The 24,129-nt window shown below is 40.3% G+C and overlaps 1 protein-coding gene and 1 pseudogene across 5 annotated transcripts in view; both read left to right on the forward strand.

The window, feature by feature from the left end:
• Positions 1-24,129, forward strand: part of Col24a1 (collagen type XXIV alpha 1 chain) — a 264,470-nt gene that overhangs the window by 57,635 nt on the left and 182,706 nt on the right. For all 5 annotated transcript variants that reach the window (XM_031375746.1, XM_031375747.1, XM_031375745.1 and 2 more), the window contains 7 exons: positions 10,768-10,821; positions 12,354-12,398; positions 15,605-15,658; positions 15,737-15,781; positions 16,017-16,070; positions 16,273-16,326; positions 21,181-21,234. In XM_031375746.1, coding sequence (XP_031231606.1) covers positions 10,768-10,821; positions 12,354-12,398; positions 15,605-15,658; positions 15,737-15,781; positions 16,017-16,070; positions 16,273-16,326; positions 21,181-21,234 — 360 coding nt within the window. The remainder of the gene's footprint in view (positions 1-10,767; positions 10,822-12,353; positions 12,399-15,604; positions 15,659-15,736; positions 15,782-16,016; positions 16,071-16,272; positions 16,327-21,180; positions 21,235-24,129) is intronic.
• LOC116094487 lies at positions 6,037-6,155 on the forward strand (annotated as a pseudogene).

Raw genomic sequence — 24,129 nt, forward strand, 5'->3', positions numbered from 1 at the left:
TGACATTTATGAATACTATTTTAATGCCAATAAAAATTGGGATCTATGTGTCTGGCAAATATAATTTTTTTCTAAGGATCTAAATCTGTTACAAGTACATATATTTTAAAGCAACAGAAGTCTGCAAATTTTCCATTGTGAAGAACAGTCAAAGATCCCAGTAGTTACTTTGTTTACTATTTCCCCTCTTTTTTGAACCTGCCTTTTAAATTCAATACTATTCTTTTGGACTTTAAAAAAACAAAAGCCCTTATGAATAAAAAGCTAAGGTTAGAAGTGAGGTCTGTCCCTGGATCTGTGGCCTGCCTGCCTGTGGATCCTGTTCCCCTAAATGGGCCACCTCATGTGTGGGAGAGGAGCCCCTAGTCTTGTAGTGACTTGATGTGCTGGGGGGTTGGAAGAGAGAGGTAGTGGAAGGGCTGATACCTAGAGAGGGCTGCCCTTTCTCAAAGGAGAAGGGGAGGGAGAAGTGGAGGGAGAGGATCCACTCGACGGGATACTAAGAAGAGAAGGGTCTCATATTAATATGTGAAGTGAATAAATAAATTTATAATTTTTAAAAAAACAAATTTATCTATGACACTAGCTGTCTGTAATATTTAAATTATTTAAAGCATTCAGTACTCTGAGCTTTGTAGTGTTCCTTGAAAGAACCCCAGGCTACATTCTAATGCTACTAAGAGCAGGAAAAAGGAGGGCTGAGGCATGGAATCATAGATGACGGCAGTAAAGCTAAGACCTGGGTAGATGGAGTTACTATAAATCTAGTGGTTCCTGCATTTGTCTTCTGCTCGAGCTACTTAGAAAGAGGTCTAATTTTTTTCCCCATGTTATTCGGCCAAAATGTGATTGCTGTTTGAATTATTTTACTTTGAACACTTCAATGTATTGAGAAAAAAATCTATCAAACTGACAAAAAATGCAAAATAGATCCTACATTTTGTTTGCCTGCACATGTAACAAATCTCAAAGCTAGAATAGGATCAAACTGCATCCCAACCATTACCATGTAAAGAACTGTGTGTGCTGTGCTATTTTACATGAATGCTTCCAGAGGACCAACTTTGGATTCCCAGCACCCACATGCCCACATGGCAATTCACAACCATCTGTAATTCCATTCCCAGTGGATCCAACACCTTCTGCTGGCCTCTGAGGGCATAATATGCATGTGGTACACAGATGTGCATGCAAAGTCTCATACACATTAAGTGAAAATAAATAGTCTTAAATGCAGAGTTTAAGAAAGTATAAAAATGTTAAGTACAATGTTTTCTGGGACCTATGATTCTATTTTCCTTTACTTTGTAAAACTGACAAAGATTTGTTGCCTCAGAATATAAGCATTTGTACAAGATGTTGATATTTGAGAAACACACGAATCCAGTTTTTACTAACAATTATTTGCTACTATAACATGTCATTTCTGTTATATTCATTCTTATTTTTACCACAAAGTGGCTTGGCGATATGTATAAGGCTAAACAGAGTGAGAGGCAGCTTGAGGTGCAGTTAGCCAAGGAGCTATTGACAGCAGGAGGAGTTCTTATGCCAACCCTCCTATGAGCTATGTAAGTAGCATTTCTGAGCTAACACTTATTCTCATAAGTGTTGTTACTAATCACATGTTCATGCTTCTGGCAAGCAATCACTCACTTCTGAGTAAACACAAACTGGGAAATCGGCTATAGGCAACCAACTTAATGATGTCTGGACCTTTAGTTGCTGTTCAATGAAATCATAGGCTAACAGTGAGTCGAGCCTTTTCTGGACATTCTGAATATACAAGTGCTCCTGAAGGGCAGACTTCAAAATGATTTACTGTTTTGCTTATTCAAGAAGTGATTACTTCACAGCAGAGCTAATTCTCATTTAGCCTCATATTGTGGTTGTTTTTAATTTAACATTCCTGTTACAAGTTACTTCTATTCAAGTCTTACCTCCTTCAAAACTTGCCCCCTTGCAAGTGAAATAGTGTCTGTTTGCATGCAGTATTTACAAAATTAGCGGATATTTGTAACACAGTGTTCCTTCAGATTCTTTTATCATGATTATTACTTACAAGTTAGACAATTGTTTTTGTTAGGAATTTGCTATACTTCAGGGTCAAGGAGTATTAAAATAGTTATTTTAGCAAATAAATTCCTTGGACTTGGGTTGTTGGTGCTGAAATTCACTCTGCCCCCTTTCGTAGGGAGACACGGGGATGTAGCAGTAAGGTTCTTGCTAAGCAGCACTTAGGTAAAGACTTTGAGTGACCCCAGCTGCTCTTAGCCCTTCCAGATGTTCACTCAGCACGGTAGCCTTCAGCTTTTATAGTTCTTATCTTTTACTCCTGTTTGCACGTCATAATCAGATCAAAGCTTGAATGCTAAAGGACTGAATATCAGGGATTGACCCTGGACTCAAAGTACTATTAATAAAACTGACCTTTGAAGACTGGCAGGCCCAGGAGATGAGTCCTGTGCATGCTTTGGGGCTCTGTGGTCTGAATTCAACTAATGTTCATTCTCCAGAGACCTCAGATAGAGGGAAAAAATTGACCAAGGTAGCAAGCAATGTTTTTGAGTAAGACTTTCTAAAAACACCATGGTGGTGTTCTGTGGCACACACTTCGTTGTATATATGTGAGCTGCATCTTGGAACAGATCTGCAGATAGTCATATTCCTTAAAGGCTCAAAGCAGCCATTGACTTGAAAAGTAAGAAAAATAGTGAAAGCAGATAGGATTTGTGTATGTTTAAGACCTGCAGATTTCATGCTTTTTACATCATTCCACATACTTTTCAGTGTGGTTTCTAAGTTTCATTTTGTAGGGCAGTAGTCAGAGTTCATTCTAATGTTGTTTTCAGAAGTGTTTAAAGGGCCACCAGCTTATTGTACTAAGTTGTATTCTTTCACGTCTAAAAATATATATTCCACAGGTGACTTTCCATGACTGAAATCACTAGTCTGGCCTCTGAGGTGCAGTTCCAAGCCAATGAGAGACCCTGTCTCCAACAGGATGTGAGGACCAAGATTCTCCTGTCCTCTGTGTGTTATGGAGACATACACACACACACACACACACACACACACACACACACACACAGCCTTGTGCGCACATGCACACACGTAGACATTCATGTTCTTTAAGATTTCTCAGCCTTGATAGGACTAGATTACAAGTAATCCAATATTGCATTTAAAATTTGAGAATAAAACTGTCCTAGGTCGTGGCCCTGGGAAAACAAAACTGAAAGCCTGGGAGAAGTTTACTTTTCTAACTATAGCAGAGGATGCCCCAGCCCCGTCTTTTTCTCATAGAGCTTTCTGTTGGAGGAGTCTATTTAAAGTAAACTATGTTTTGGCTCCTAACCCCAGTGTTAAGAGCTGAGTATAAGCTCTCGGCTCAGCATCTGTTATTAGTGTCTATGTTTAGCCCACGGCAACTTTAAACACACGTAGAACACACTATCATTTCAGAAGCATACGCCTATGGGGAAGTCAGGGACAGTATTTTCTTTGCTTCAGGGAAAAAAAATGCAGTTCATTGGGTCATAAAGGAAACACTGGAGTATTTTGATAGCTAGCCATTAATTTTCCAATGATTTCTTCCTTGTCCAGGAAAATGATACCTATTTTATGGTTTCTATTTATGAAGCTCTCTATTGCAACTATATTTGGCTAACTGCTATATGTGGAATGTGTAGAAAGCCCCAGATTCCGGGACTTTGAGTTTGCCTCACCCATGAAGTTGGGAAAGAGACACACCCACTGCTCATTTGGAAAACCCCAGACAAGCTTGACTTCACTGGGACGTGTCACCTGCAGGTGGCAAGTCAGCTGGGGGATTATGTTCAGGGCTGATAGCGGATAGCAAATGTAGAGAGCTTGCAGGTCACCAAATTAAGACGCATTCAGTGATCCATGGTGGTTAGGCCTAGTGTTTGGAGCTATCTTTTCTTTGAGGGAAAACAGTAAGTTCAGTTAATGGGTGCTGTGTTCCAAATAATTTTTGAGATGAGGGGAAGGAGTTCTCAGAGTAGGAGCACGTGGTGATAACCGTTCTTCAAGAATAAGGTAGAAAAGACTCTGAGAATGGAGGTGTGGTCTAACTAAGCCTGCCTGGAGTGACTGAGAGTCCTACTGAAGTCTGTCATCAGCTCAGCTGAGATGCCAGGCTTCACCTCTGGCTCACAGGTCAAACTGTCCTAGCTGTGAGGACAGAGAGGACATCACAGAGCCTGATACACTCCAGCCTGGACCGTGTCCTTCCTGAAAGATTTTTAAATCCTAGAAATAGATCTGTGTGTGTAGGATGCACAGAAGTAAAATCTAGACTGTACTTCATCTGTCTAACTCTAGAGAAATAATTCTGGTCTCCTCCCACTTCTTAGAAAGATATACCTCTCCATATACTGGTATGGCAACTTAGTGTATCTTATCTATAAAATTTATTATAACTATATTTTTGTCATCATTGTGTTAGTGATAATTTTTATTTAGACTACTTTAGCCAAATATATTTTTTAAACCTCATACTAGAATGAAAAAAGTATTACATAGAAGTATTTATATTGCTTTATAAATATAAATACTTTATAGAATAAATATAAATATAAATACTTTGTAGAAGTATTTATATTGCTTTTATTTTTTAAATTCTGTAATGTGCAGCCATAACAATTTGGTGATTATTTTCTTTTTCTATATGTATTATTTTTATGATTTCTTTGTAGAACTAGGAAAACGATCCTCTTTTTCATTGCTTAAGCACATCTGAACACACTGCAAGTATCTGTGAGTGATCTCACCTGCATATTCAAGCAGAAGTGACATTTCACGTTGAAAAGTTCCATGTTTGGTAACAACATCATTGTTAGATGCAGGAAGTAGGACGCTCTGCAGACTGTAAACAAACACAATGAGTGTACAGAAAGAGCAGCTGGGTGACATGTCACTCAGGATTTGGTGCCTAGCTCCACCATAGCATGTCCTATAATTTTAGACACCACTGCCATTACAGTGTATCAGTTATTCAATGCTATATGAAAATAACTCCAAGCAGGTGGTCTTAAACTATAATAAACATATGTAATTAGTTTCCTTGAGGTGGAAACTTGATAGTGGCGTATTTGAGCAGTCTAACTCATGAGCCTAAGTTAATCTTTGGGCAGGTGTTATAGCCATCTAAAGGCTTGACCGGGGCTGACCAGACCTAACTTTAAAGTGGTTTGCTCACTGGCCAGCTGGTTAGATGCTAGTTGGTAGTGGAAATCTGATGTCCACAGTGCTATATGAGGGTCTTCAGAACATGAGTTCATCTCCTGCAGAGATGGCAGACTGCATACAAAGCACAGTGACCGCAGCATCTTTTAGCTCCATAAATCATGCACCTACTACATCTGTTTTCTGTGGGTCATAAACATCAGCCATGATTTAACATGGAAATTAGGATGAGGACTTGGTCATGCGGTAGAAACACAAGTAAGAGGAATGGTGTGTGTGTGTGTGTGTGTGTGTGTGTGTGTGTGTGTGTGTGTGTGTGTGTGTGTGTGTGTGTGTGTGTGTGTGTGTGTGTGTGTGTGTGTGTGTGTGTGTGTGTGTGTGTGTGTGTGTGTGTGTGTGTGTGTGTGTGTAAAACTGAGTATAGTGGACTTTTGCACATTACAATCATGGTTCTTAAAAATCCAAAGCTCCTGTTGGCCAGTTCCCATATGTACTCTTATTTATGATCCAGGGGTCATAAAATGAATGCTATGATAGCAATAGATATATTTGCAGAGTCACAAATACTTAGCAGCAAACAACACCTGATATTTTAAGTCTAGATTTGCATATGCATTAGATGCAAATTTTCTACATTGGAAAATGAAAATTGAAATGCTAGAATGATAAAGTTTTAAAAATTCAAATATTTCATTATATTAAGGGAAAACTGTTAAGGTGATAGAAAACTTTACCCCATGTGACATTGATGTCATTGACTTGAGCTTACGATAAAACAGCAACTGTTTTCTTCAAACCAATGGCAGGCTTAAGAAACTAGCAATGGTCTATGGCCATACCACCCTGAACCCGCCCGATCTCCTCTGATCTCGGAAGCTAAGCAGGGTCGGGCCTGGTTAGTACTTGCATGGGATCCCGGCTGAGAATACCAGGTGCGGTAGGCTTTAAAAAAAAAGAAAAGAAAAAAAACTAGCAATGGTGGGTAGATTCCCCTCACCGTTACCATCACAGATATGTGAGCAAGGCCTTGTCATTCTTTACTTTAAGATTTAATTGGTAGTTTTATCAGTTTCCTATTTCTGCTGCTTCAGAACAAATCCTACAAGTATGGCAGATTGAGTTTTGCAGCGAGGATCCAGGTACTGCTTAACAAAGTCTTGTGCTCACGGCACCAAGTAGTGTTCAGGATGCCATGGGCTTCATTACTGAGGTCTGAGTGGCCCAGTCTATATCCAAGCTCATTCAGGTTCTGGCAAGAATTTGGAGACTTGAGGGTGCTGGGTTCTTACCAGCTTTGGGTCAGCTACCATTGGGTCCCATAGCCTATCAGCTTCTAGACATCAGCCACAATTCATTGCCATGTGAGATTGTCACTGGAGGTAAAACCACCAAGCTGTCCAGGGATTGTCACTGGAGCTAAAACCACCAAGCTGTCCAGGGATATCTCTATTGATTTTTGTTGTTCTAAGAATTTTACACAGATTTTGTAGTGTGGTTTTGGCAGCCGTATCTGTCACTTGTCACCATATGCTATTTGTTCAATGAAGCAAGTCACACCTGTTAGTCACAGTTAAACGGATGTGTAGTGTTTCATGAAATCATGAAAAGACATCTCCACTTAGTAGCAATTATTTTTAACTTGATGTATTGATGAACAAATATACAGAATAAGAGGTAACAAAATCCATTCTTTCTATCAAGAATAGGGAATGTTTATATTCAAATAACAAGCATGAAAATCAGAAACTAGATACCAGTCATTGCAACTAAACAGCTTAAGGGATAAAGTCAAGATGTAGTGACTAGCATTTACATATGTTCAACAGTGTCCAGAAGTAAACAGCAAGTTGAAAGGGAAAGAGTGTGTGGGTGTGCATGCGTGTGTGTGTGTGTGTGTGTGTGTGTGTGTGTGTTACCGCTGCTTGAAAGAGGCCTGGGAATTCTAACAGGTGTGGAGTTGAGCACAGTCCTTTCCCCATTTTCCCCTCCTGTTTTCTCTTCTGTGGGAAGAAATCACAAACTGTGTAGGGCTCCTTCAGAGAGAAACTTCCCTCCGTGGACAATGATGGAACTGGGATGTTGGGGGCCAGAGGTGGGTAGTGGAGATAGGATGTTAAGTCAGAGTTGGCACATCCTTTAGTAAGTCCTGAGTGAGTGTCCAGGCATGTTTGTCAGTATCCTATCATTGTTCCTGACTAGTCACCATAGGGGTTCATGTGTGTATGGAGGTGGTGTGTGTTTCTATGGAAGCCAGAGGTCAACATCAAGTGTCTTTCTCAATGGCTTCCTATCCTTGTTTATGAGACTGGGTCTCTCTGTACCCAGAGTGCCCAGTTCAGCAACACCATTTTGATAATGATTGCCCGGGATCCACTGCTCTCTCCCTCCCCAGGGCTGGGGTTATAGGCACGGTTACCAAGCACAAGTGTTTACCTGAGTACTGGGAACCAGAACCCTGATCCTTTTGCCTTGCCACAAGCACTTCATTGACTGAGCATGTCCGAAGCCCTTCTTCCCTGTTTCCAACACAATTTATTGAAATATAATTCACACAACACAAAATTAACTCCTTTAAATTGTGCAATGTGATAGGATTTAGTGCATTAGAGTTGGGCATCCACCATGGCTTCTAGTTTTAGAACACTTTCTCCATCACTCCTGAGGCACCCCATTTCTCCATGGCCCCTCCACCCTCCTGTTCCATCCACATCACTACTCTGTATTCCCTCTTTGTATTTGTGACTTTTCCTTCTCTAGACATTTCACCTTAAGGGAACCACCTACTATGTCCCACACTCCTAATTATTTCATTGAGGGAAGATCAATCATCTATAATTTATCAAATTTATAGCAATATTTTTCCTCTTCTGTTTTCATTATCTGGATGTCACAAATACTTTCAGATATATATGTTAGCTCATTGTACTGGGTACAACTTGACACAAGCTGGGGTCTTCAGAGAAGAGGGAGCTTCAACTGAGAACATCCATACGATCATCTGCCTGTAAGGCATTTTCTTGATTAGTGACCAGTGAGGAAAGCACAGTTTGTTGTATGTGGTACCTTCCATGGGCTGATAATCCTGGGTTCTGTAAGAGAGCAGGCTGAGCAAGCCCTGAGGGGTAAGCAGCACCCCTCTGTGGCCTCTGACCCAGCTCCTGGCTCCAGGTTCCTGCCCTGCACCCCTCTGTGGCCTGACCCAGCTCCTGTCTCCAGGTTTCTGCCCTGCACCCCTCTGTGGCCTGAACCAGCTCCTGTCTCCAGGTTCCTGCCCTGCACCCCTCTGTGGCCTCTGACCCAGCTCCTGGCTCCAGGTTCCTGCCCTGCACCCCTCTGTGGCCTCTGACCCAGCTCCTGGCTCCAGGTTCCTGCCCTGCACCCCTCTGTGGCCTCTGACCCAGCTCCTGGCTCCAGGTTCCTGCCCTGCACCCCTCTGTGGCCTCTGACCCAGCTCCTGGCTCCAGGTTCCTGCCCTGCACCCCTCTGTGGCCTCTGACCCAGCTCCTGGCTCCAGGTTCCTGCCCTGCTTGAATTCCCACCCTCCCTGCTTTTTGCTGATGAACTGTTAAATGGAACTGTGAGTGAAATAAACCTTGTCCTTCCTCAAGTTATCGTTGGTCACAGTGTTTCATCACTGCCACAGTAACCCTGAGTCAGAGACACTCATGCTGAACACAGTGATGTGTTGCAGATTCATAAACTTCTTGAAAACAATTTGACTTCCCAGGACAGTGAGGGCAGAATCATGGCTTGAACTTCCACTGTTTTTAAAAGGAATAAGGTTACAGTATGTTCAACCACACTGTTGCTGTTGCTGTTGTTATTTTTAATCCTCTAGTTAAACAGTAAGAGAAAGTGTGCTTTTCTGTACAAGTTAACTTTCTTTTGGGAGCATCGTCCTTTTGCTGCTAAATTATTATCAAAACATGTTCATGTATGTGCTGGGGGAGCCGGTAATTTGAGGCAATCTTTTCAATACAATATTTAATGCTGACTTGCCAAAATAAGAAAGGTAGGAGTCTAGTGATGTACTTTATTTTGTTTAACATGAATTTTGAAATGAATATTTGTGATAGTAAATAGCATAAGCTGTTCTTGTAGTCTTTACAAAATGTGAACCTTGTAGTTGCTGATAAAGTTCAGTGGATAAAGGCATTTGTTGTGCAAGTTTGGTGACCTAAGTTCAATTCCTGGAACTTACATTAAAGGCAGAAGGAGAATGCCAATTCCACAAACTGGTCCTCTGCCCACCATACATGCACCATGGCATGCATGCCCCATCAATTTCCACATACATTATATAAACACATGCACAGACCCAAATAATGGTGCTGATGCTGATGATGACAAAAAGATTGTAAACTTTAGGAAGATCAATGGTACACCATTGTAGAAAAGCCTTAATATACAACATTAGGCCCAAAGAACTGAGTATTAAGTTATTCTGTATTGTAATTCAGGATGGGAAAGATTCATGTCTTGTCACCCTTCAAAGCTCACAGCGTAGAATTCTTAGGATGTGCTTCGTACTGTAAAATTGCAGTATTTATGTATATTGTGCCTTCCCCTTATAGAACTGCCCTTCAAAGACAAGGTCTTCATATTTTTATCTTGGAATGGTAAATTCAGTGCAGCATTGGAGAAAGACTCTGAAATTGGACTTCCTTTGTTTGTGGTCTAACTTAAAGGTGGTTACCTTCTCTGTACCTGTTATCTTCAGATACAAAATGACATTAGTATCCATGGAATAGACACATTGTAAACATTGAATACAGTAAGTCACACTATGTATAAAGCCCTGAAGATATGGGAAGTGTTTACTGATAGTCACTCTCTGGTTCAGGCCTAGGGACCATGTGGGACAGCAGAGGTAACATACGACTTAGACAGAACCTTGCTTATGTTCCTTCTCATTTGGTGACTGTGCAATGATGAAAAAATAATCTCTTTTCTAGTTTACTCTTCTTTGTATATAAAATAACATTTTAAAATTAGAAATGTTGGTTTTGAAAAACAATGACATTTCATCCAAAAACTGGATTACAAATAAAGGTTTAGGAAATTGATTTTTTTTCTATTTTTTTCTGTCTCTCTCTCCCCTCTCTTTCCCCTCTGTGTGTGTGTGCTTGCTTGTGCATGTTCCTGTGCGTGTGTGAGTGTGTGGGTGTGTGTATCTGTGTATGTGTGTATGTGTATACATTCATGTAAGCAAGCAAGAGATATCATCCTCAGTGGCCATCCACCCTGGATTGTTGGTTTGGTTTGGTTGTTTGAGACAGGACTGCACACTGGCCTTGAACTCAGCAGCTTGGTTAGCTCAACCAGCCAGGCCTATCTCTCTCTCCCCAGCACTGGGATAATAAATGTGCACCATAGTACCACCATGCCATGACTTTTTTACATGAGTGGGCATAGCACACATTCCACCAACTTACTATGTCCCTACAGTCAGGGCATACATACTTCCATTACAAAATTCTTCACTATAAGACACTGTGAAAATGAATTTGGTTATATTCCTGCTGTGATGGCGGTCGTTTACCTCTTCCCCTGCAGGGCTTTCCAGGTGACTTTGGAGACAGAGGCCCTGCCGGTCTGGATGGCAGTCCTGTGAGTACTCAGGGGTGGTCCGTCCTCATACTCTAACATCACTGTTCCCATAGCAACTGTACGTGGCACCCTCATGAGCATATTTACAAACAGTACAGCTGGACAGATTCCACTCCTCTAGTTTGTTGTTTTTCAGTATGAGAGATAACCCAAAGTTGTTTGGATAAACCTTCATCATGACAGATGGTCATTCACATTAATTACTTTAACCATGTTTAAGTGACTTGGACAAACATGACCACAGCACCACCAACCTTCATATGTGACGGCCTTAACCATGCCTCTTGGTTGCATTACATCAGAAAAGAGTGGGGGTGGAGGGCTTGGGTCAGCACTACATGAAGTTGCTCCACTTTTTCTCCTTCTGTAGAGCCTGACACTTTCTCTCTCGTCTATGCCATATGCATATTAGTTTTATCAGCTTTTTAAGTGATTAGATTGAATGCAAATATTTGTGTAGTGTAAATTGTGATTAGTCCCTATATTTATTTATATGTGAGCCAGTACCACAAATAGTAAAACTATTTTCTCTTTAAAATTCTGTTTCCATATTAGCATTAGTTAGATAACTTGGTAGGCTCAGCAGAGGTTTGCTTGTGTCTAAGCCATGGGGTTTAAGAAAGAAGTAGAACTGAGTCAGCTTATTAAATATTTGAGTAATGTTTTGAGTAGAGCATTTACCAATTTTTTCTTGCCTGTGATTTTTTTTGGAGGGGCGGGGGCTTCTAGCTTCAAGTATAATGAAGTAAGCACCATTTAGATTTTAAAATCTCTACCTTGTGTACTAATGAACCTTGCATAACTATGTTATTTAATTGCTTGCCAACTTTGTATATTTGGAATCTATTAAAACTGTAGTCAGCATATTTAAAACATGCATTGCAAAATATGTTCTTTATTTAAATATACAATAATTTTATTGAATATAATTTAAGCCTTTAAGTACAAAAGCAAACTGTATGTTTTTAGATTGATTTATAGTTGTTTTTCAATATTCACATCTGTGTTTCAAAACATAAATCAAAGAGTGGGGGCGGCCATTCTTTTCCCTCATTCCTTTAAATTTGGTGATACATAATGTTATGATTTTTATAACAATGGAAGCAGGTATTATTTATATTCTTTACATAAAAATAAAGGTAGACGTTTTTAAAAATGTACTTCTAAACATGTGATGGGTTGTTTTTAGCTCTCTGAAAATACTCTCCTAACCTCTACATACAGCCTGCCTGTCATTTCAGACAATATACAGACCAGGTATGTCTGTAATATTGATAATGCAAACAGTAATCAAGTAACTAATTGCATTTGCATCTTTTATTAAGTATTTAGAAGACAAAGGGAATTATGTATCTTAACCTTGGGGTAGTTCTAACATCCCAAAGCAGTTTTAAAAAGGGTAAGTAATTTGTGCTTTTTAGTGGAGATAATTTTCACATGTTGTTTCTCTGGAATATGTGACATCATTTCGGACCAACCCCTCCACTGTGTGAAATCATGATGAACACGTTTTCCCATTTCTTTCATAACAGGGGCTTATAGGTGGCACCGGACCTCCCGGGTTTCCTGGTGTTACAGTGAGTATCACTAAGCACTACTCTTATGAATAGCTTACTGTTCAATTTAAATGATCAGTTGTGCTTTAGAAACTTAGCCAAACCAGTTTCATGTTATTGCTGGGTATCAGCTCAGCTAAAGCATAGTTTTCAAACAGATGTGAAAATCAGACTAGTAGTATGAATTAAAAGGGTAATTGCTGCCTTTGGGATAAGCTAAAATGGCTCTCTTCTATAGCTTAACGTGTGTGTGTGTGTGTGTGTGTGTGTGTGTGTGTGTGTACACTTATCACTGTCTTGTTAAAAGGAATTAGAGGGACCCCATTTCTTCAAAGAGTAACGTAGCGGAGCCACTTCCTCTTCTTGTGAGAATCCTCCTAATCGCCCACTTGAGGAGTAATCGAGGCTGATGTTTTCCTGGCCTATGTTTCTTTCCCATGCCATTGGCTGCCATCATTTGCTTTCTGGATTATTCTAGTCACGTGTTCATTTATAAGTATGGCAGGCGTGGTGGAACGTCCAGAACTCAGTCCTTTCTACCATGGATTCAGTGAACTTTCATGAATTGGCTGGTGGCTCCTTCTTCTAATGTAACGAACATGTGCTTTTGGCCTCTTTCTTTGACTCAAAAGTTCCCTGCTGCCAATAGCTTTGTGGTTCCTCTTTGCCCTGGGACTATGGCACAGACACCCTCAGCTACAGTGCCATGCACCTTCCCTCTGCTCTGCCTTCTCCTAGAGGCGAGTGTGGTGGGTAGGGAAGAACACAGCACCTATGACTTAAACTCTTCTCTTTTAGTGAGTTCTTTATAGTATTTTTTCTAATATCTCCTGATGTCAGAGATGTTTCTTTTACAGTCACAAAAAAGTAAAATAAGATATCACACATTTGGCTCAAAATGCCAGATTAAGTATTTTGAGACAAATTAAACTAAGACAAAGCTTAAAAATGATATATTGTCTATGAAACAGATAACACATAGAAAGACTTTTTGTTCATAAAATGTCTCTCTGTCGTTAGGTGGATTATTTCTGAGCAATTCCCAAACACAGAAATTTAGTATAGTTTTGAGCCTACCATAATCTTTAAAGCTCCAAGTTCTACAGATTGTAGTAGCCTCTGGAGTCACATGAATGATTGTTTCCTATTGACAAGAGTTTGAAATTACAAGCAGTGATCTATTACCCTTGAATATTTATTAAACTGGAAAGCATTACCATTTGATACTCACAGTCCCATATATTTCAGGATTAAACACATTGGGAATAATTTGTTTCTTTCACAAACTTTAAAACTCTTCCAAAAGTACCAGCGTCTGATTTCCATTCTGAAGTTTGTATCATATAAATGTAGACTACTGCCTATGAGGTAGTGAAATGTTGGGAACTAAAACTCTAGAAACTGCTGTATAAGGTAAAAATATACTTTAAAGTTCATTCCTTCAGTGTCCACTCCATGCTTTATCTCCAAACAGTTAAAGCACATTTGTTAGGTTGAGTCTACGGAGGGGCGGAGGAACAGCTCCTGTGCCTGCTCTCAGCTCACATACTGATTAAGAGGTTGTGAGAACATCTGCCAAGGGCACTTGGTACCTCTCTGTGTCTTCAAAGACTTGGAACATGTCATGAAGGAGAGGATGGACATGGAACATGGTCAGAAGAAAAAAAATACTAGCTGAGCGTAGGATGGAGGGGAGATGGAGAAACACAGAGTGAGGATCTGGAAGTATGGCGGACTCCTTAAAGAGAGCTCCTGGAATGGTAACTCAGTACTTGAATTCAATCTAACCTGAGTGACATTTTTATAATCTTAGAAACAGAACTTTTGGTTGTCATTTTGCTTTCTGAGGCGTGGTTTTCCTGTATGAGAGCCCTGGGAGCTAACAGGCTCCCTGTGAAATCGAGACTGACCCTGGACTCATGGGCGTTACTGGCCTCAGCCCCTGCTCCCAGCTCTGAGTGTTTGATCTTTGTTGCTTTTGGGCTGTCATCTTACTGTGTTGCTCTGGCCTGACCTTTAGTCCTCTTCCCCCACCCATCACAGTAGCAGGACTTATCGGCATGTGCCAGACATGTCTACACACAAAATTTAAGATCCTTACCATTGGACACTGTAGAGAGAGGGTTGAACCCAACCAGTCACCAGGATGGAGAGTGACAGAGAGGCCAGGAGAGAGAGAAGAAACCTGGAGTCTCCTCAACAGAAACTAGACCTGATCTCTGGAGCATCAAGAGATTTCCATTCTTATTTGAATTCAACCTTCAAGCCGCACATTATTATTATTGTAGTTTGTTTTCTACAATGACACATGGAAGGAAGCTTTATAAGTCCCTACCCTTACAGGAAGTGAGAGTTTTAGTTCTGATTTTGAGGAATTAGAGCATTGTGTTGAGAACCTTCCCAACAGAGACCATGTCTTTTTCATCTTTACTTCTTTTCATGTGTCAGTGTCTTGTGCAGGTAATACTCGCCAAGTAGTTAATGGCAGATGAGTCTAATCATGAGTCTGATAAGCCCGGAAAATAGAGCTCATTGGTTGCTACTCAATATAACCCATGAGCGCATGGTAAATGTTCTTGTTTTGCACATTATAAACCATAAACCAAGTGTCTGCAATGATGACACATAGCAACATCTCAGCAAGTATCAGCTATGGGTGGGAAAGATGGCTCACAGGTCAAGCTCACTGTTGCAGAGAGGTTCCCAAGTTCCCAACGCCCATGGTAGACAACTTGCATCAGCCTGAAACCCTAGCTCTAAGGGATCTGACGCCCTCTTCTGGCCTCTGAAGGCACCTGCACTCAGGTGCACATACTGATACCCACACAGGTACATACGCACACATATTAAAAGTGTTTTAATTTTTTGAGCTAAATAATGAATAAAATAGAAAGCTGAGACAGTTGATTGATGTATTTGACTATTTGTGGGGAACTTGGCAGTAAAGTATTTCTACAAGATGTTACCCATCTGGAAAAATGCTGCAAAGTGCACGTCATAGACAGGAAGGGTATGGGAGTTCGATGGAAGTGAGTTTGATTACATAGATTGGAGCACAGTGAGAAGGACAGGCAGCCGAGAGTTTAAGAATTGAGTATTGTTTCAAAAGGGGAGAAAAGTTGCTGAAAACAGGCAAAATGCTTTAAGTTTGTTTATCTTTCAACTGTATCATACTGTCTTTCCGACCCTAATGTGTGCCTGATGATATCATTTTTGTCACTCCTCAGGGAAGTGTTGGTCCTGCAGGACCAGTTGGACCTCCAGGAGCTCCTGGTCCAATGGTATGGCTCTCTTTGCTTATTGATATTTATCTTTAATTTCTCTGAGATGTCACAAAATATCATCTTTTGTAATTCTAGGGCCTTTCAGGAAATAGAGGACCACCTGGAATCAAAGGTGATAAGGTGATTTCAATATTAACATTTCACAGAGATAATTTCTCATCCTGGTTGGTTACCTTCTTCATGCCAACATAAATTATTGTTAAATATTTTTGGGTTTGTTTATAGGGTCTAATTTGTATTATATTTTTTCTAAAAAGTAGGAGAAATTAAAAGTTTTTTTTCTATAAAGAATACTTGCCTTCCTGTGTATCACCATGCTTTAATCTATTGTCTTTCTGTGAAATGTGCCTCCTAGGGTGAACAAGGAGTGGCAGGGGAGCCAGGAGAACCCGGGTATCCTGGAGACAAGGTAAGTCTCATTCCACTCATTTGATAAAAACAAATAAACTAAAAGCATTGACTCAAAAAAAATTATGATTTCAACTATGTATTTTGTAAGGATATGGTGTCAGTATGTTTTTTAACTCTAGAATACATGTTAATATTTTTAATAGTATACAAGTAGAAAGTTTTTCTTTAATATAACATTTCCCTCTAATTTCTTCTCCCAGGGCACCATTGGGTCACCAGGACCACCAGGCATAAGAGGAAAGTCAGGGCCTTCAGTAGGTTTGAACCTTCACTTTGCTTTATTTTGTGATAAACATGTGTATGCCACAGCTTGAGTCTTGGTACTTAGTGGTGTTAGCAGGATGCATGCACGGCTGGGGTGGGTGAGTGCCTACTAACTTCACATTTTCTCTCTTCAGTCTTAGAGGACAGTCAGCCCTTGAGTTCTCAATACAGCTTCCATAGGATGATTCTTACCCTAGGCCAAAGAGAAAGCCTTAAAGAAAACAAAGAAAGCTGAAGTCAGAAGTAGAACTCTGGGTGGTTAAATTGATTGTCTTATCTCACCCAAGCCCTATTCTTCATGAAATACCAGACCTTGTCCTAAGGATGACATATCTGATTTATTAGTCACAGCAATCCTGTCAAGTTGGCACTACACTTTTGTTTGTATTTTATAAAAATATTGAGACAGAGAGTTAGTTAACTTGTGTGAGGCTCCAAAGTCAGTCAGTGGATGCCTGAACATCTAGGTAAGAGGTCTGTCACAGCCCAGACTCAGATGTGGCACCATGCAGCTTTAGGGCTTAATATCGCAAGGTTGTTTTAGCATGTTAATAATGTTTATAGCTATAAATGGTGGCTATAGATAGAAAAGTGGATGTGGAATTAAAGAACACAATTAGACATCAAAAGGATGTTTACCTGAGCACTTTATTGTGCTCTCAGATTCGGCCCCCTTCTCTCAGGAATCGTGGCTATGTTTCATAACCTCATACAATCTGTCTACCATTTTGTAAATATTTCTCAGGAATTACTTATTCCAGAGAACACTTTCTGAGATTTATCTGATGACGTGCCAGTGGATAACCTATTTTTATATTGCATTAGTCTAATTAACCTTGTCCCCAGGCTCCTGCCCGAAGTTGAATCTCAAAAATTCTACAGTCCATATTAAAGCAAGAGAATCACTCAAGAAGACAGCTAGTGGATAAAAGGAGCCTAAACTAAGTAATGGAGATTTTTACATATCTAATGTGATTGTAAAAGAAGACTAGAGCCTTTTTTCTTTCTTCTTCATAATTTGAAGTTTTAAAAAAATAATTTGATAATCATAAGTGATACAACACAGTTATCTAATTAGAAGCTGATAAACTCAATATTACTCTCATATGCTCTACACTTATATTGCAAGAGAACTGAGGTCAAATAAGGCTAAGCATTGTAAGTTTAGCATTCTCTGAGTCAATTGATATCATAGTATGTTATTGAGTCAATTGATATCATAGCATGTTATTGCAGGAGTAATGAGTAACCAATCTAAGCCACAGGCTGAAGTCCCAGGTCTGACATGTGACCTACTATGACCTTCAATATCTATGACCTTACAACTTGCATAGCATGCTTGGTCCTTGTGGATACTTCTCTAGTTTGAGTGAACATTGCACTAATAATGCAGTGTGCTATACTATTTCCGTAGTCTAAGCTAAGAGAAGCTCATTTTACCTTTGACATACTGACATAAGGTTTTGTTTGTGAAAGAAATCACAAGAAATGCAAATAGAGTTTATTTATGGCGAGGGATAAAAAAGGTCTGAGTGAGTTTTACTGACTCATCATCCACCTTTCTGTACTATTCTCACAAAATAACTTAATGTCAGTGGGGATCCCATTAGCAGGGAGTTTTATCAAACCTTTGAAAGATACACGCTTTGAGCTCAAGACAGCTTAGATTCATGACTGATTTTAACGAAAACTGCAGAGATGGCTCAATAAGGGTTGGCCATGTGAGCATGAGGACACTCAACAGTGGTGCTTGTGTGTTTGTGATCCTAGTGCTGGGGGGACGGAGAAAGGATGAGCGTGAATGGGGCTTGAGTGCCACCCAGCCTTCCCTACTCAGCAAGACCCAGGTCCTAGTGAGGGACCTTGTCTCAAAAAACATGAAGAGTGCCTAGGAATGGCACCCAAGATGATTGACCACACACACACACACACACACACACACACACACACACATGCATGCACATAGGCAAGCAGTCTTCTATATATATGTGCACCTATATGGATATACACATACAATATTTTGATGAAAGAACCTTTCCTTTGGTGTATAAACTCATTTGTATCTTACTAATACTAAGATATTTGGCCTGAAAATTTTCTCCAGTAAGGATAGAAGTCCTACTTTATGAAAAATTTTTTACACAAAATCAGTTGACTTAACAAGAGACAAGTTGACTGCAACCCTTGGTTATGCAAGCCTGCACCTGCCTGAAAGCTTTGTCTGCTGCCGTGGAAGGAATGGCTCTCAGGATGGCTTTCTAAGTCCTAGGTTGGGTTTTCTGTCATCTTAGATTTTACTGGCTGCTTTTAGTGTGTCCAAGTGGATCTGAGTTATAACATGAAAGAATATTTTCCAGATGTAGGAACGGCCTGATGTGGAAGGTGTGTATATTCTGGAACAGGGAAGGTTTTGTTCACAAGTTCAGAAATCAGAGGTTACCACATGGGAAGGGTCAGGAACCCTTCTCTCCCAGAGCTATAGAAAACAAAGACAATGTGCTCTTAGAGTGTGTGTGTGTGCACGTGTGTGTATGTGTGTGTGTGTGTGTGTGTGTGTGTGTCTGCACGTGTTGGCTCCCTTACCATTACTATACTAGAAGTTTCCTCATTTATAGTGACTCACTTAGCACTGAAGCATTCTGTAAACTACTTGAAAATTCTTCATAAAATGTTTTTAAAGTAAAATTGACATTCCTAGAAAGCTGATAACTTAAGTTGTGTAAAAAATATAATTATTGTGAAAAATGAATTAAGTTGCTCCATAATTATTTTTTTTAATTTGCTTGTCAATCAAATCGAGGGCCTGAGGACATGCTGTTTCTTCTTGGGTGCTTCTAGTTACATCCTAATTGGTTTTTGCCACTAGAGGGCCCCAGTGAAACCCACCCCATCTCTCTTTAAGAGAGGTGCTTGTTTATTTAGATTTAAGACCGCCTTATACACTGATCCAGGTAGACTACACGTTTGTTTCTGCCGTTCGACCCTTAGTGGCCCTTTGCCCAAGCTGCCTAGATCCTGGTGTGGTAATTGTTCTGAGCTCTCTCATGTCAGATGGCTTCACACTGAGAAGGGAGCCAGTCAATACAGGTAGCTAGTTGTTGGAAGTAAGTCCCCTTGTGCATGTCGTGTCCGAAATTTGATGTCCTCTTAGGCCTATTCTAATCAGATTCAAAGCTCATGTGAAGGCTTAGAGGAAAAGCAGCAAATGCAGCAATTTTCCTAATGACAGCAAGAGGGTCTTTGTACTGCTCTCCCCTGGACTACACCGTCATCTCGGAAGCATCTATGACTTCTCTTGCCTCAGGCTCATACCTGCTTCCCTTTCATAGTGTGTCCTGTTTATAATGTCACTATGGATAAAGTAACCTAAAATATCAAGCCCTCAAAATTTAATCCCAGAATCAAAGCGATCTGGGAATTGCAAGCAAAGCCCAGAGAAGGGCTGGGGCCGGAAATGAGCAGTTCCTCATTGCCACATTGGTTAACGCTCCTGATCCTTCCATGTGCCCTGGCTCTGCACTAGCCACACATCATCTCATTTAATCTCCACAAAGACTGTGAGGGTGTTAGCATCACCATTGTCCTTCCAATCTTTTTGATGAGCTAAGGGAGATTTAGAGACACCAAGCAGCAAGGATTGCAGTCCCCATGAGTCATAACTACTCCACCAAGCTGCTCACAGTAGCAAAGAGGAGAGAGTGTTTCATAAGTGTCCTGAGACTCTGCGGAGAAAAAGCAAAGCCTCGTCTAGGACTCCTTACTGCTGCCTTCTTAGCCTGTCTCTGGAGAAGCACACACACATGTATGTACATGCACACATGTGCACACATTCACACATATACATACCTGCAACATACATACACACATGCATACACATGCCTGCAACATACACACACATATACACACATATACACATATTCATACACATGCCTGCAACATACATACACACATGCACACAAACACACATATACATACCTGCAACATAATACATGCACACATACACATACCTGCAACACACACATACATACACACATATATACATATTCATATACATGCCTGCAACATACATACACACATGCACACAAACACATATACATACCTGCAACATGCATACACACATGCACACATACACACACATACATAAACATGAAAGCATATATAAGCACATTATACATAGGCATATACTCACACATGTGCACATATACACATGCATATACCTGCAACATGCATACACACATGCACACAAACACGCATATACATACCTGCAACATACATATACACATGCACACATACACACATATACATAAACATGCAAGCACATATAAACATATATACACAAGCATATACTCACACATGTGCACATATACACATGCACATACTTGCAACATACATACACACATGTACATGCATATATGAATGCATACATATGCAGGCATATACTCACACATTTGCACATATACTCCTGCACATATATGCATGCATGCATATTTTCACACCTACACTTTTCTTGACAGAGCCAACTGACTAGTTAACTTGTTTGTCTATCTAACAGAAGTAAATATATATTGCATCATAAATATTAAAATAAATCTCACAGTGATGATGTAATGAGAAATAGGTGAAGCCCAAAGCCAGGAAAGGTGGCTGATGCTCTCAAAGGCTGACAGTGTAGAACAGGGCTGGAGGACTCTGAAAACCTTTACAAACCAAGTCTCTGGAGAACCACTGCAACTTTCTTTGACATAATACAGTAAAGGTTGTTCAGCTGCAAAATGCTAGTTTCCACTTTCAGTTCTATTTATTAAGTTAATATTTATATTTTGATTTTTTTCCTCCCCTTTTAGGGACAACCAGGTGACCCAGGACCACAGGGACCATCTGGCCCTCCAGGACCAGAGGTAAATCATTGATTAAAGATGAAAAATTTGAAACAAAACGTGATGAAACTTCAACTTAATTTACAAAGTGTGTGGGTTTTGTGGGAAGCTTGAGAAAGATTCTCTCTGAATTTTGTCTATGTAAAGCAGTTTAGACTATATTTACTGCATCGGAGATCCCAAGGAAACAGGAAATTGACCATGAATTGAAGTTCCTGGGGCCAGAACACTTTCAAGCTTTGAACCCTTTTCATAATGACATTGTGAATTGAATGTAAATTTATGTTTCATATGTGCTTAGCCTGAAGGGACACGTGTATGTCTTCCAGGTTCCTGAGTTGTGACTGTGACCCTCACAGAGGGTCACGTGTAGCTCATCTACTGGTGTATCACATATTTTAGGATTTGGGGACATTTCATATTTCAGAGTTTATATTAGCTATGCAAACTCTGGACTATCCACATTTTAATTTTGATGAAATCACAGCCGATTTGTGTGCTCTGCATAGCAATGGCCAGTGACACATCGCTAATAATTGTAAACGAAATTGGATGCATAAACTCCACTGAATTAGCAATATGAAATGCTTCCAATTCTTGTTAAATGGTGGTAAAGGCCCTCCCCCTCTCTCTCCTGAAAGCTCTCATAGGGCAGAAGCTTCGGGTGAAACATTTGAAGGTTCTTGAACCATATTATGAATTCCAGATGTTATGCGAGATACAGCTTCTGCACTTCACCCTAGTTTCAGAAAAACACCCCAAGTCTAACCAAGAGCAACAGATGCAGCAGCTATGCTGGGAATATAAGCGGACTTGTGAATAACTAAGATGAGAACTTACAGCTCCCAGCAGCAGAGCCCTAGGCAGGCTGCGGATGGGGCAGTCCAATGGGTCCACCCTCTGTGTCAACTACTGACCATATTCCACAGCTGCTCTTCAAGGGTCGATGAATTTTTTCTTTCTTTTTTTTTTTAATTTTTAAAAATTTTATTAGATATTTTCTTTATTTACATGTCATACAATATCTCCTTTCCCAGTTTCCCCTCAAAACACAAAAGCAAAAAACACCAAAAAACCAAAAAGTTAAGAACAAGAACAAACCCCTGTTCCCTCCCCCCTCCCCTTCCTCGCCACCCCACCTTCTCCTGCTTACTGGTCCTGGCATTCCCCTACACTGGGGCATAGAACCTTCACAGGGCCAAGGGCCTCTCCTCCCATTGATAACCAACTTGGCCATCGTCTGCTATACATATGCTGCTGGAGCAATTAGTGCCCCCATGTGTACCCTTTGGTTGGTGGTTTAGTCCCTGGGAGCTCTGAGGGTACTAGTTAGTTCATATTGTTGTTCATCCTAAGGGGCTGCAAACCCTTCAGCTCCTTGGATCCTTTCTCTAGCTCCTTCATTGGGGACCCTGTACTCAGTTCAACGGATGGCTGTGAGCCTCTACTTATGTATTAGTCAGGTACTGGCAGAGCCTCTCATGAGACAGCTATATCAGGCTAGATTGTCCTTCCTTTAGTCTCTGCTCCATAGTTAGTCTCTGCAACTCCTTCAATGGGTATTTTGTTCCCCCTTTTACGAAGGAATGAAATGTCCACCTTTTGGTCTTCCTTCTTCTTGAGTTTCTTGTGGTTTGGGGATTGTACTTTGTGTATTCGAATCTTCTGGGCTAATAACCACTAATCAGAGCATGCATACCATGTGTGTTCTTTTGTGATTGGGTTACCTCACTCAGAATGATGTTCTCCAAATCCATCCATTTCCCTAAGAACTTCATAAATTCATTGTTTTTAATAGCTGAGTAGTACTCCATTGTGTAGAGATTTTTTTAAAGTAAACTGCTATTCTTTTTTTCTAATTTAAAACACATTCATTATAGATAGATCAAATATCAAATATTACATGGCAACCTTGGTTTGCTGATAAGGAAGTGATGGGGGTACTGATGCACATGGATCTGAGCGAATGATTAAAACTTGATATTAATCAAAGTTTATCTCTTTATATGAACCTATCCTCTTTTACTTCAGTCAAGTTTAATGGGAACTGTACCAGAATAGGGTTTCCCTGACCTCTCTCACTGAGGATGTAGCATCTAATTTAAATGTGATTCTTTTAGAAGAGTATTATCCTAGGTCCAACTGCAAATTGTTGTAGCTGAAGTTATGAGTGGTAACTGCATTGGGGCGGGCTGTCTGTCTCGTGTATCATTACGATTTAATCATTTTCTTTTGGATAAAGCAAGGCTACAGGTGCACAAATCATATCTTTCCCTCCCATCTTACATTTAAAGATGGTCATTTTTCCTGTTTCCTTTAAGATTTTATCATTTTCCATCAATAGTTAAAATATTATCTTCCTTATCTTTAATTTTACATTGTTTATAAAGGGTCCTAACCTCTAACTACCCTGTTCTTCTTCATCTGCTTCAAACTTTTCCATAGTCCCAGAGGTGTTATCTGCATTCTCAAGAATCAGTACAAGATTGTTTGAGGCAACTTAACAAATACACCATAAACACACGTTGCATGCATGACTGGGTATGAGCGGTGTCTTATAGAAGATGTTCTGGCCCACTGGCTCTTACAATTCTTCTCCCCCATTTTTTGCCATGTTTCTTGTGCCTTTGGTGTATGGGTTGTGCTGTAAATGTATCAGTTGGTCATAGGCACCCACCAGTGGTTGTTCACTGCACTGTGACCAGTGTGGACTTCTGTGATGGTCCTACTCTGCTGGAAAAGGAGCTGCTGTGAGGGGAGAGAGCTACACCTACTGTGACTACAGAAGCGAGCATGTAGAGGGGAGAGAGCTACACCTACTGTGAATACAGGAGTGAGCATGTAGAACGGAGAGAGCTACACCTACTGTGACTACAGAAGCGAGCATGTAGAGGGGAGAGAGCTACACCTACTGTG

This window comes from Mastomys coucha, unplaced genomic scaffold (assembly GCF_008632895.1).
Source record: "Mastomys coucha isolate ucsf_1 unplaced genomic scaffold, UCSF_Mcou_1 pScaffold16, whole genome shotgun sequence".
NCBI lineage: Eukaryota > Metazoa > Chordata > Mammalia > Rodentia > Muridae > Mastomys > Mastomys coucha.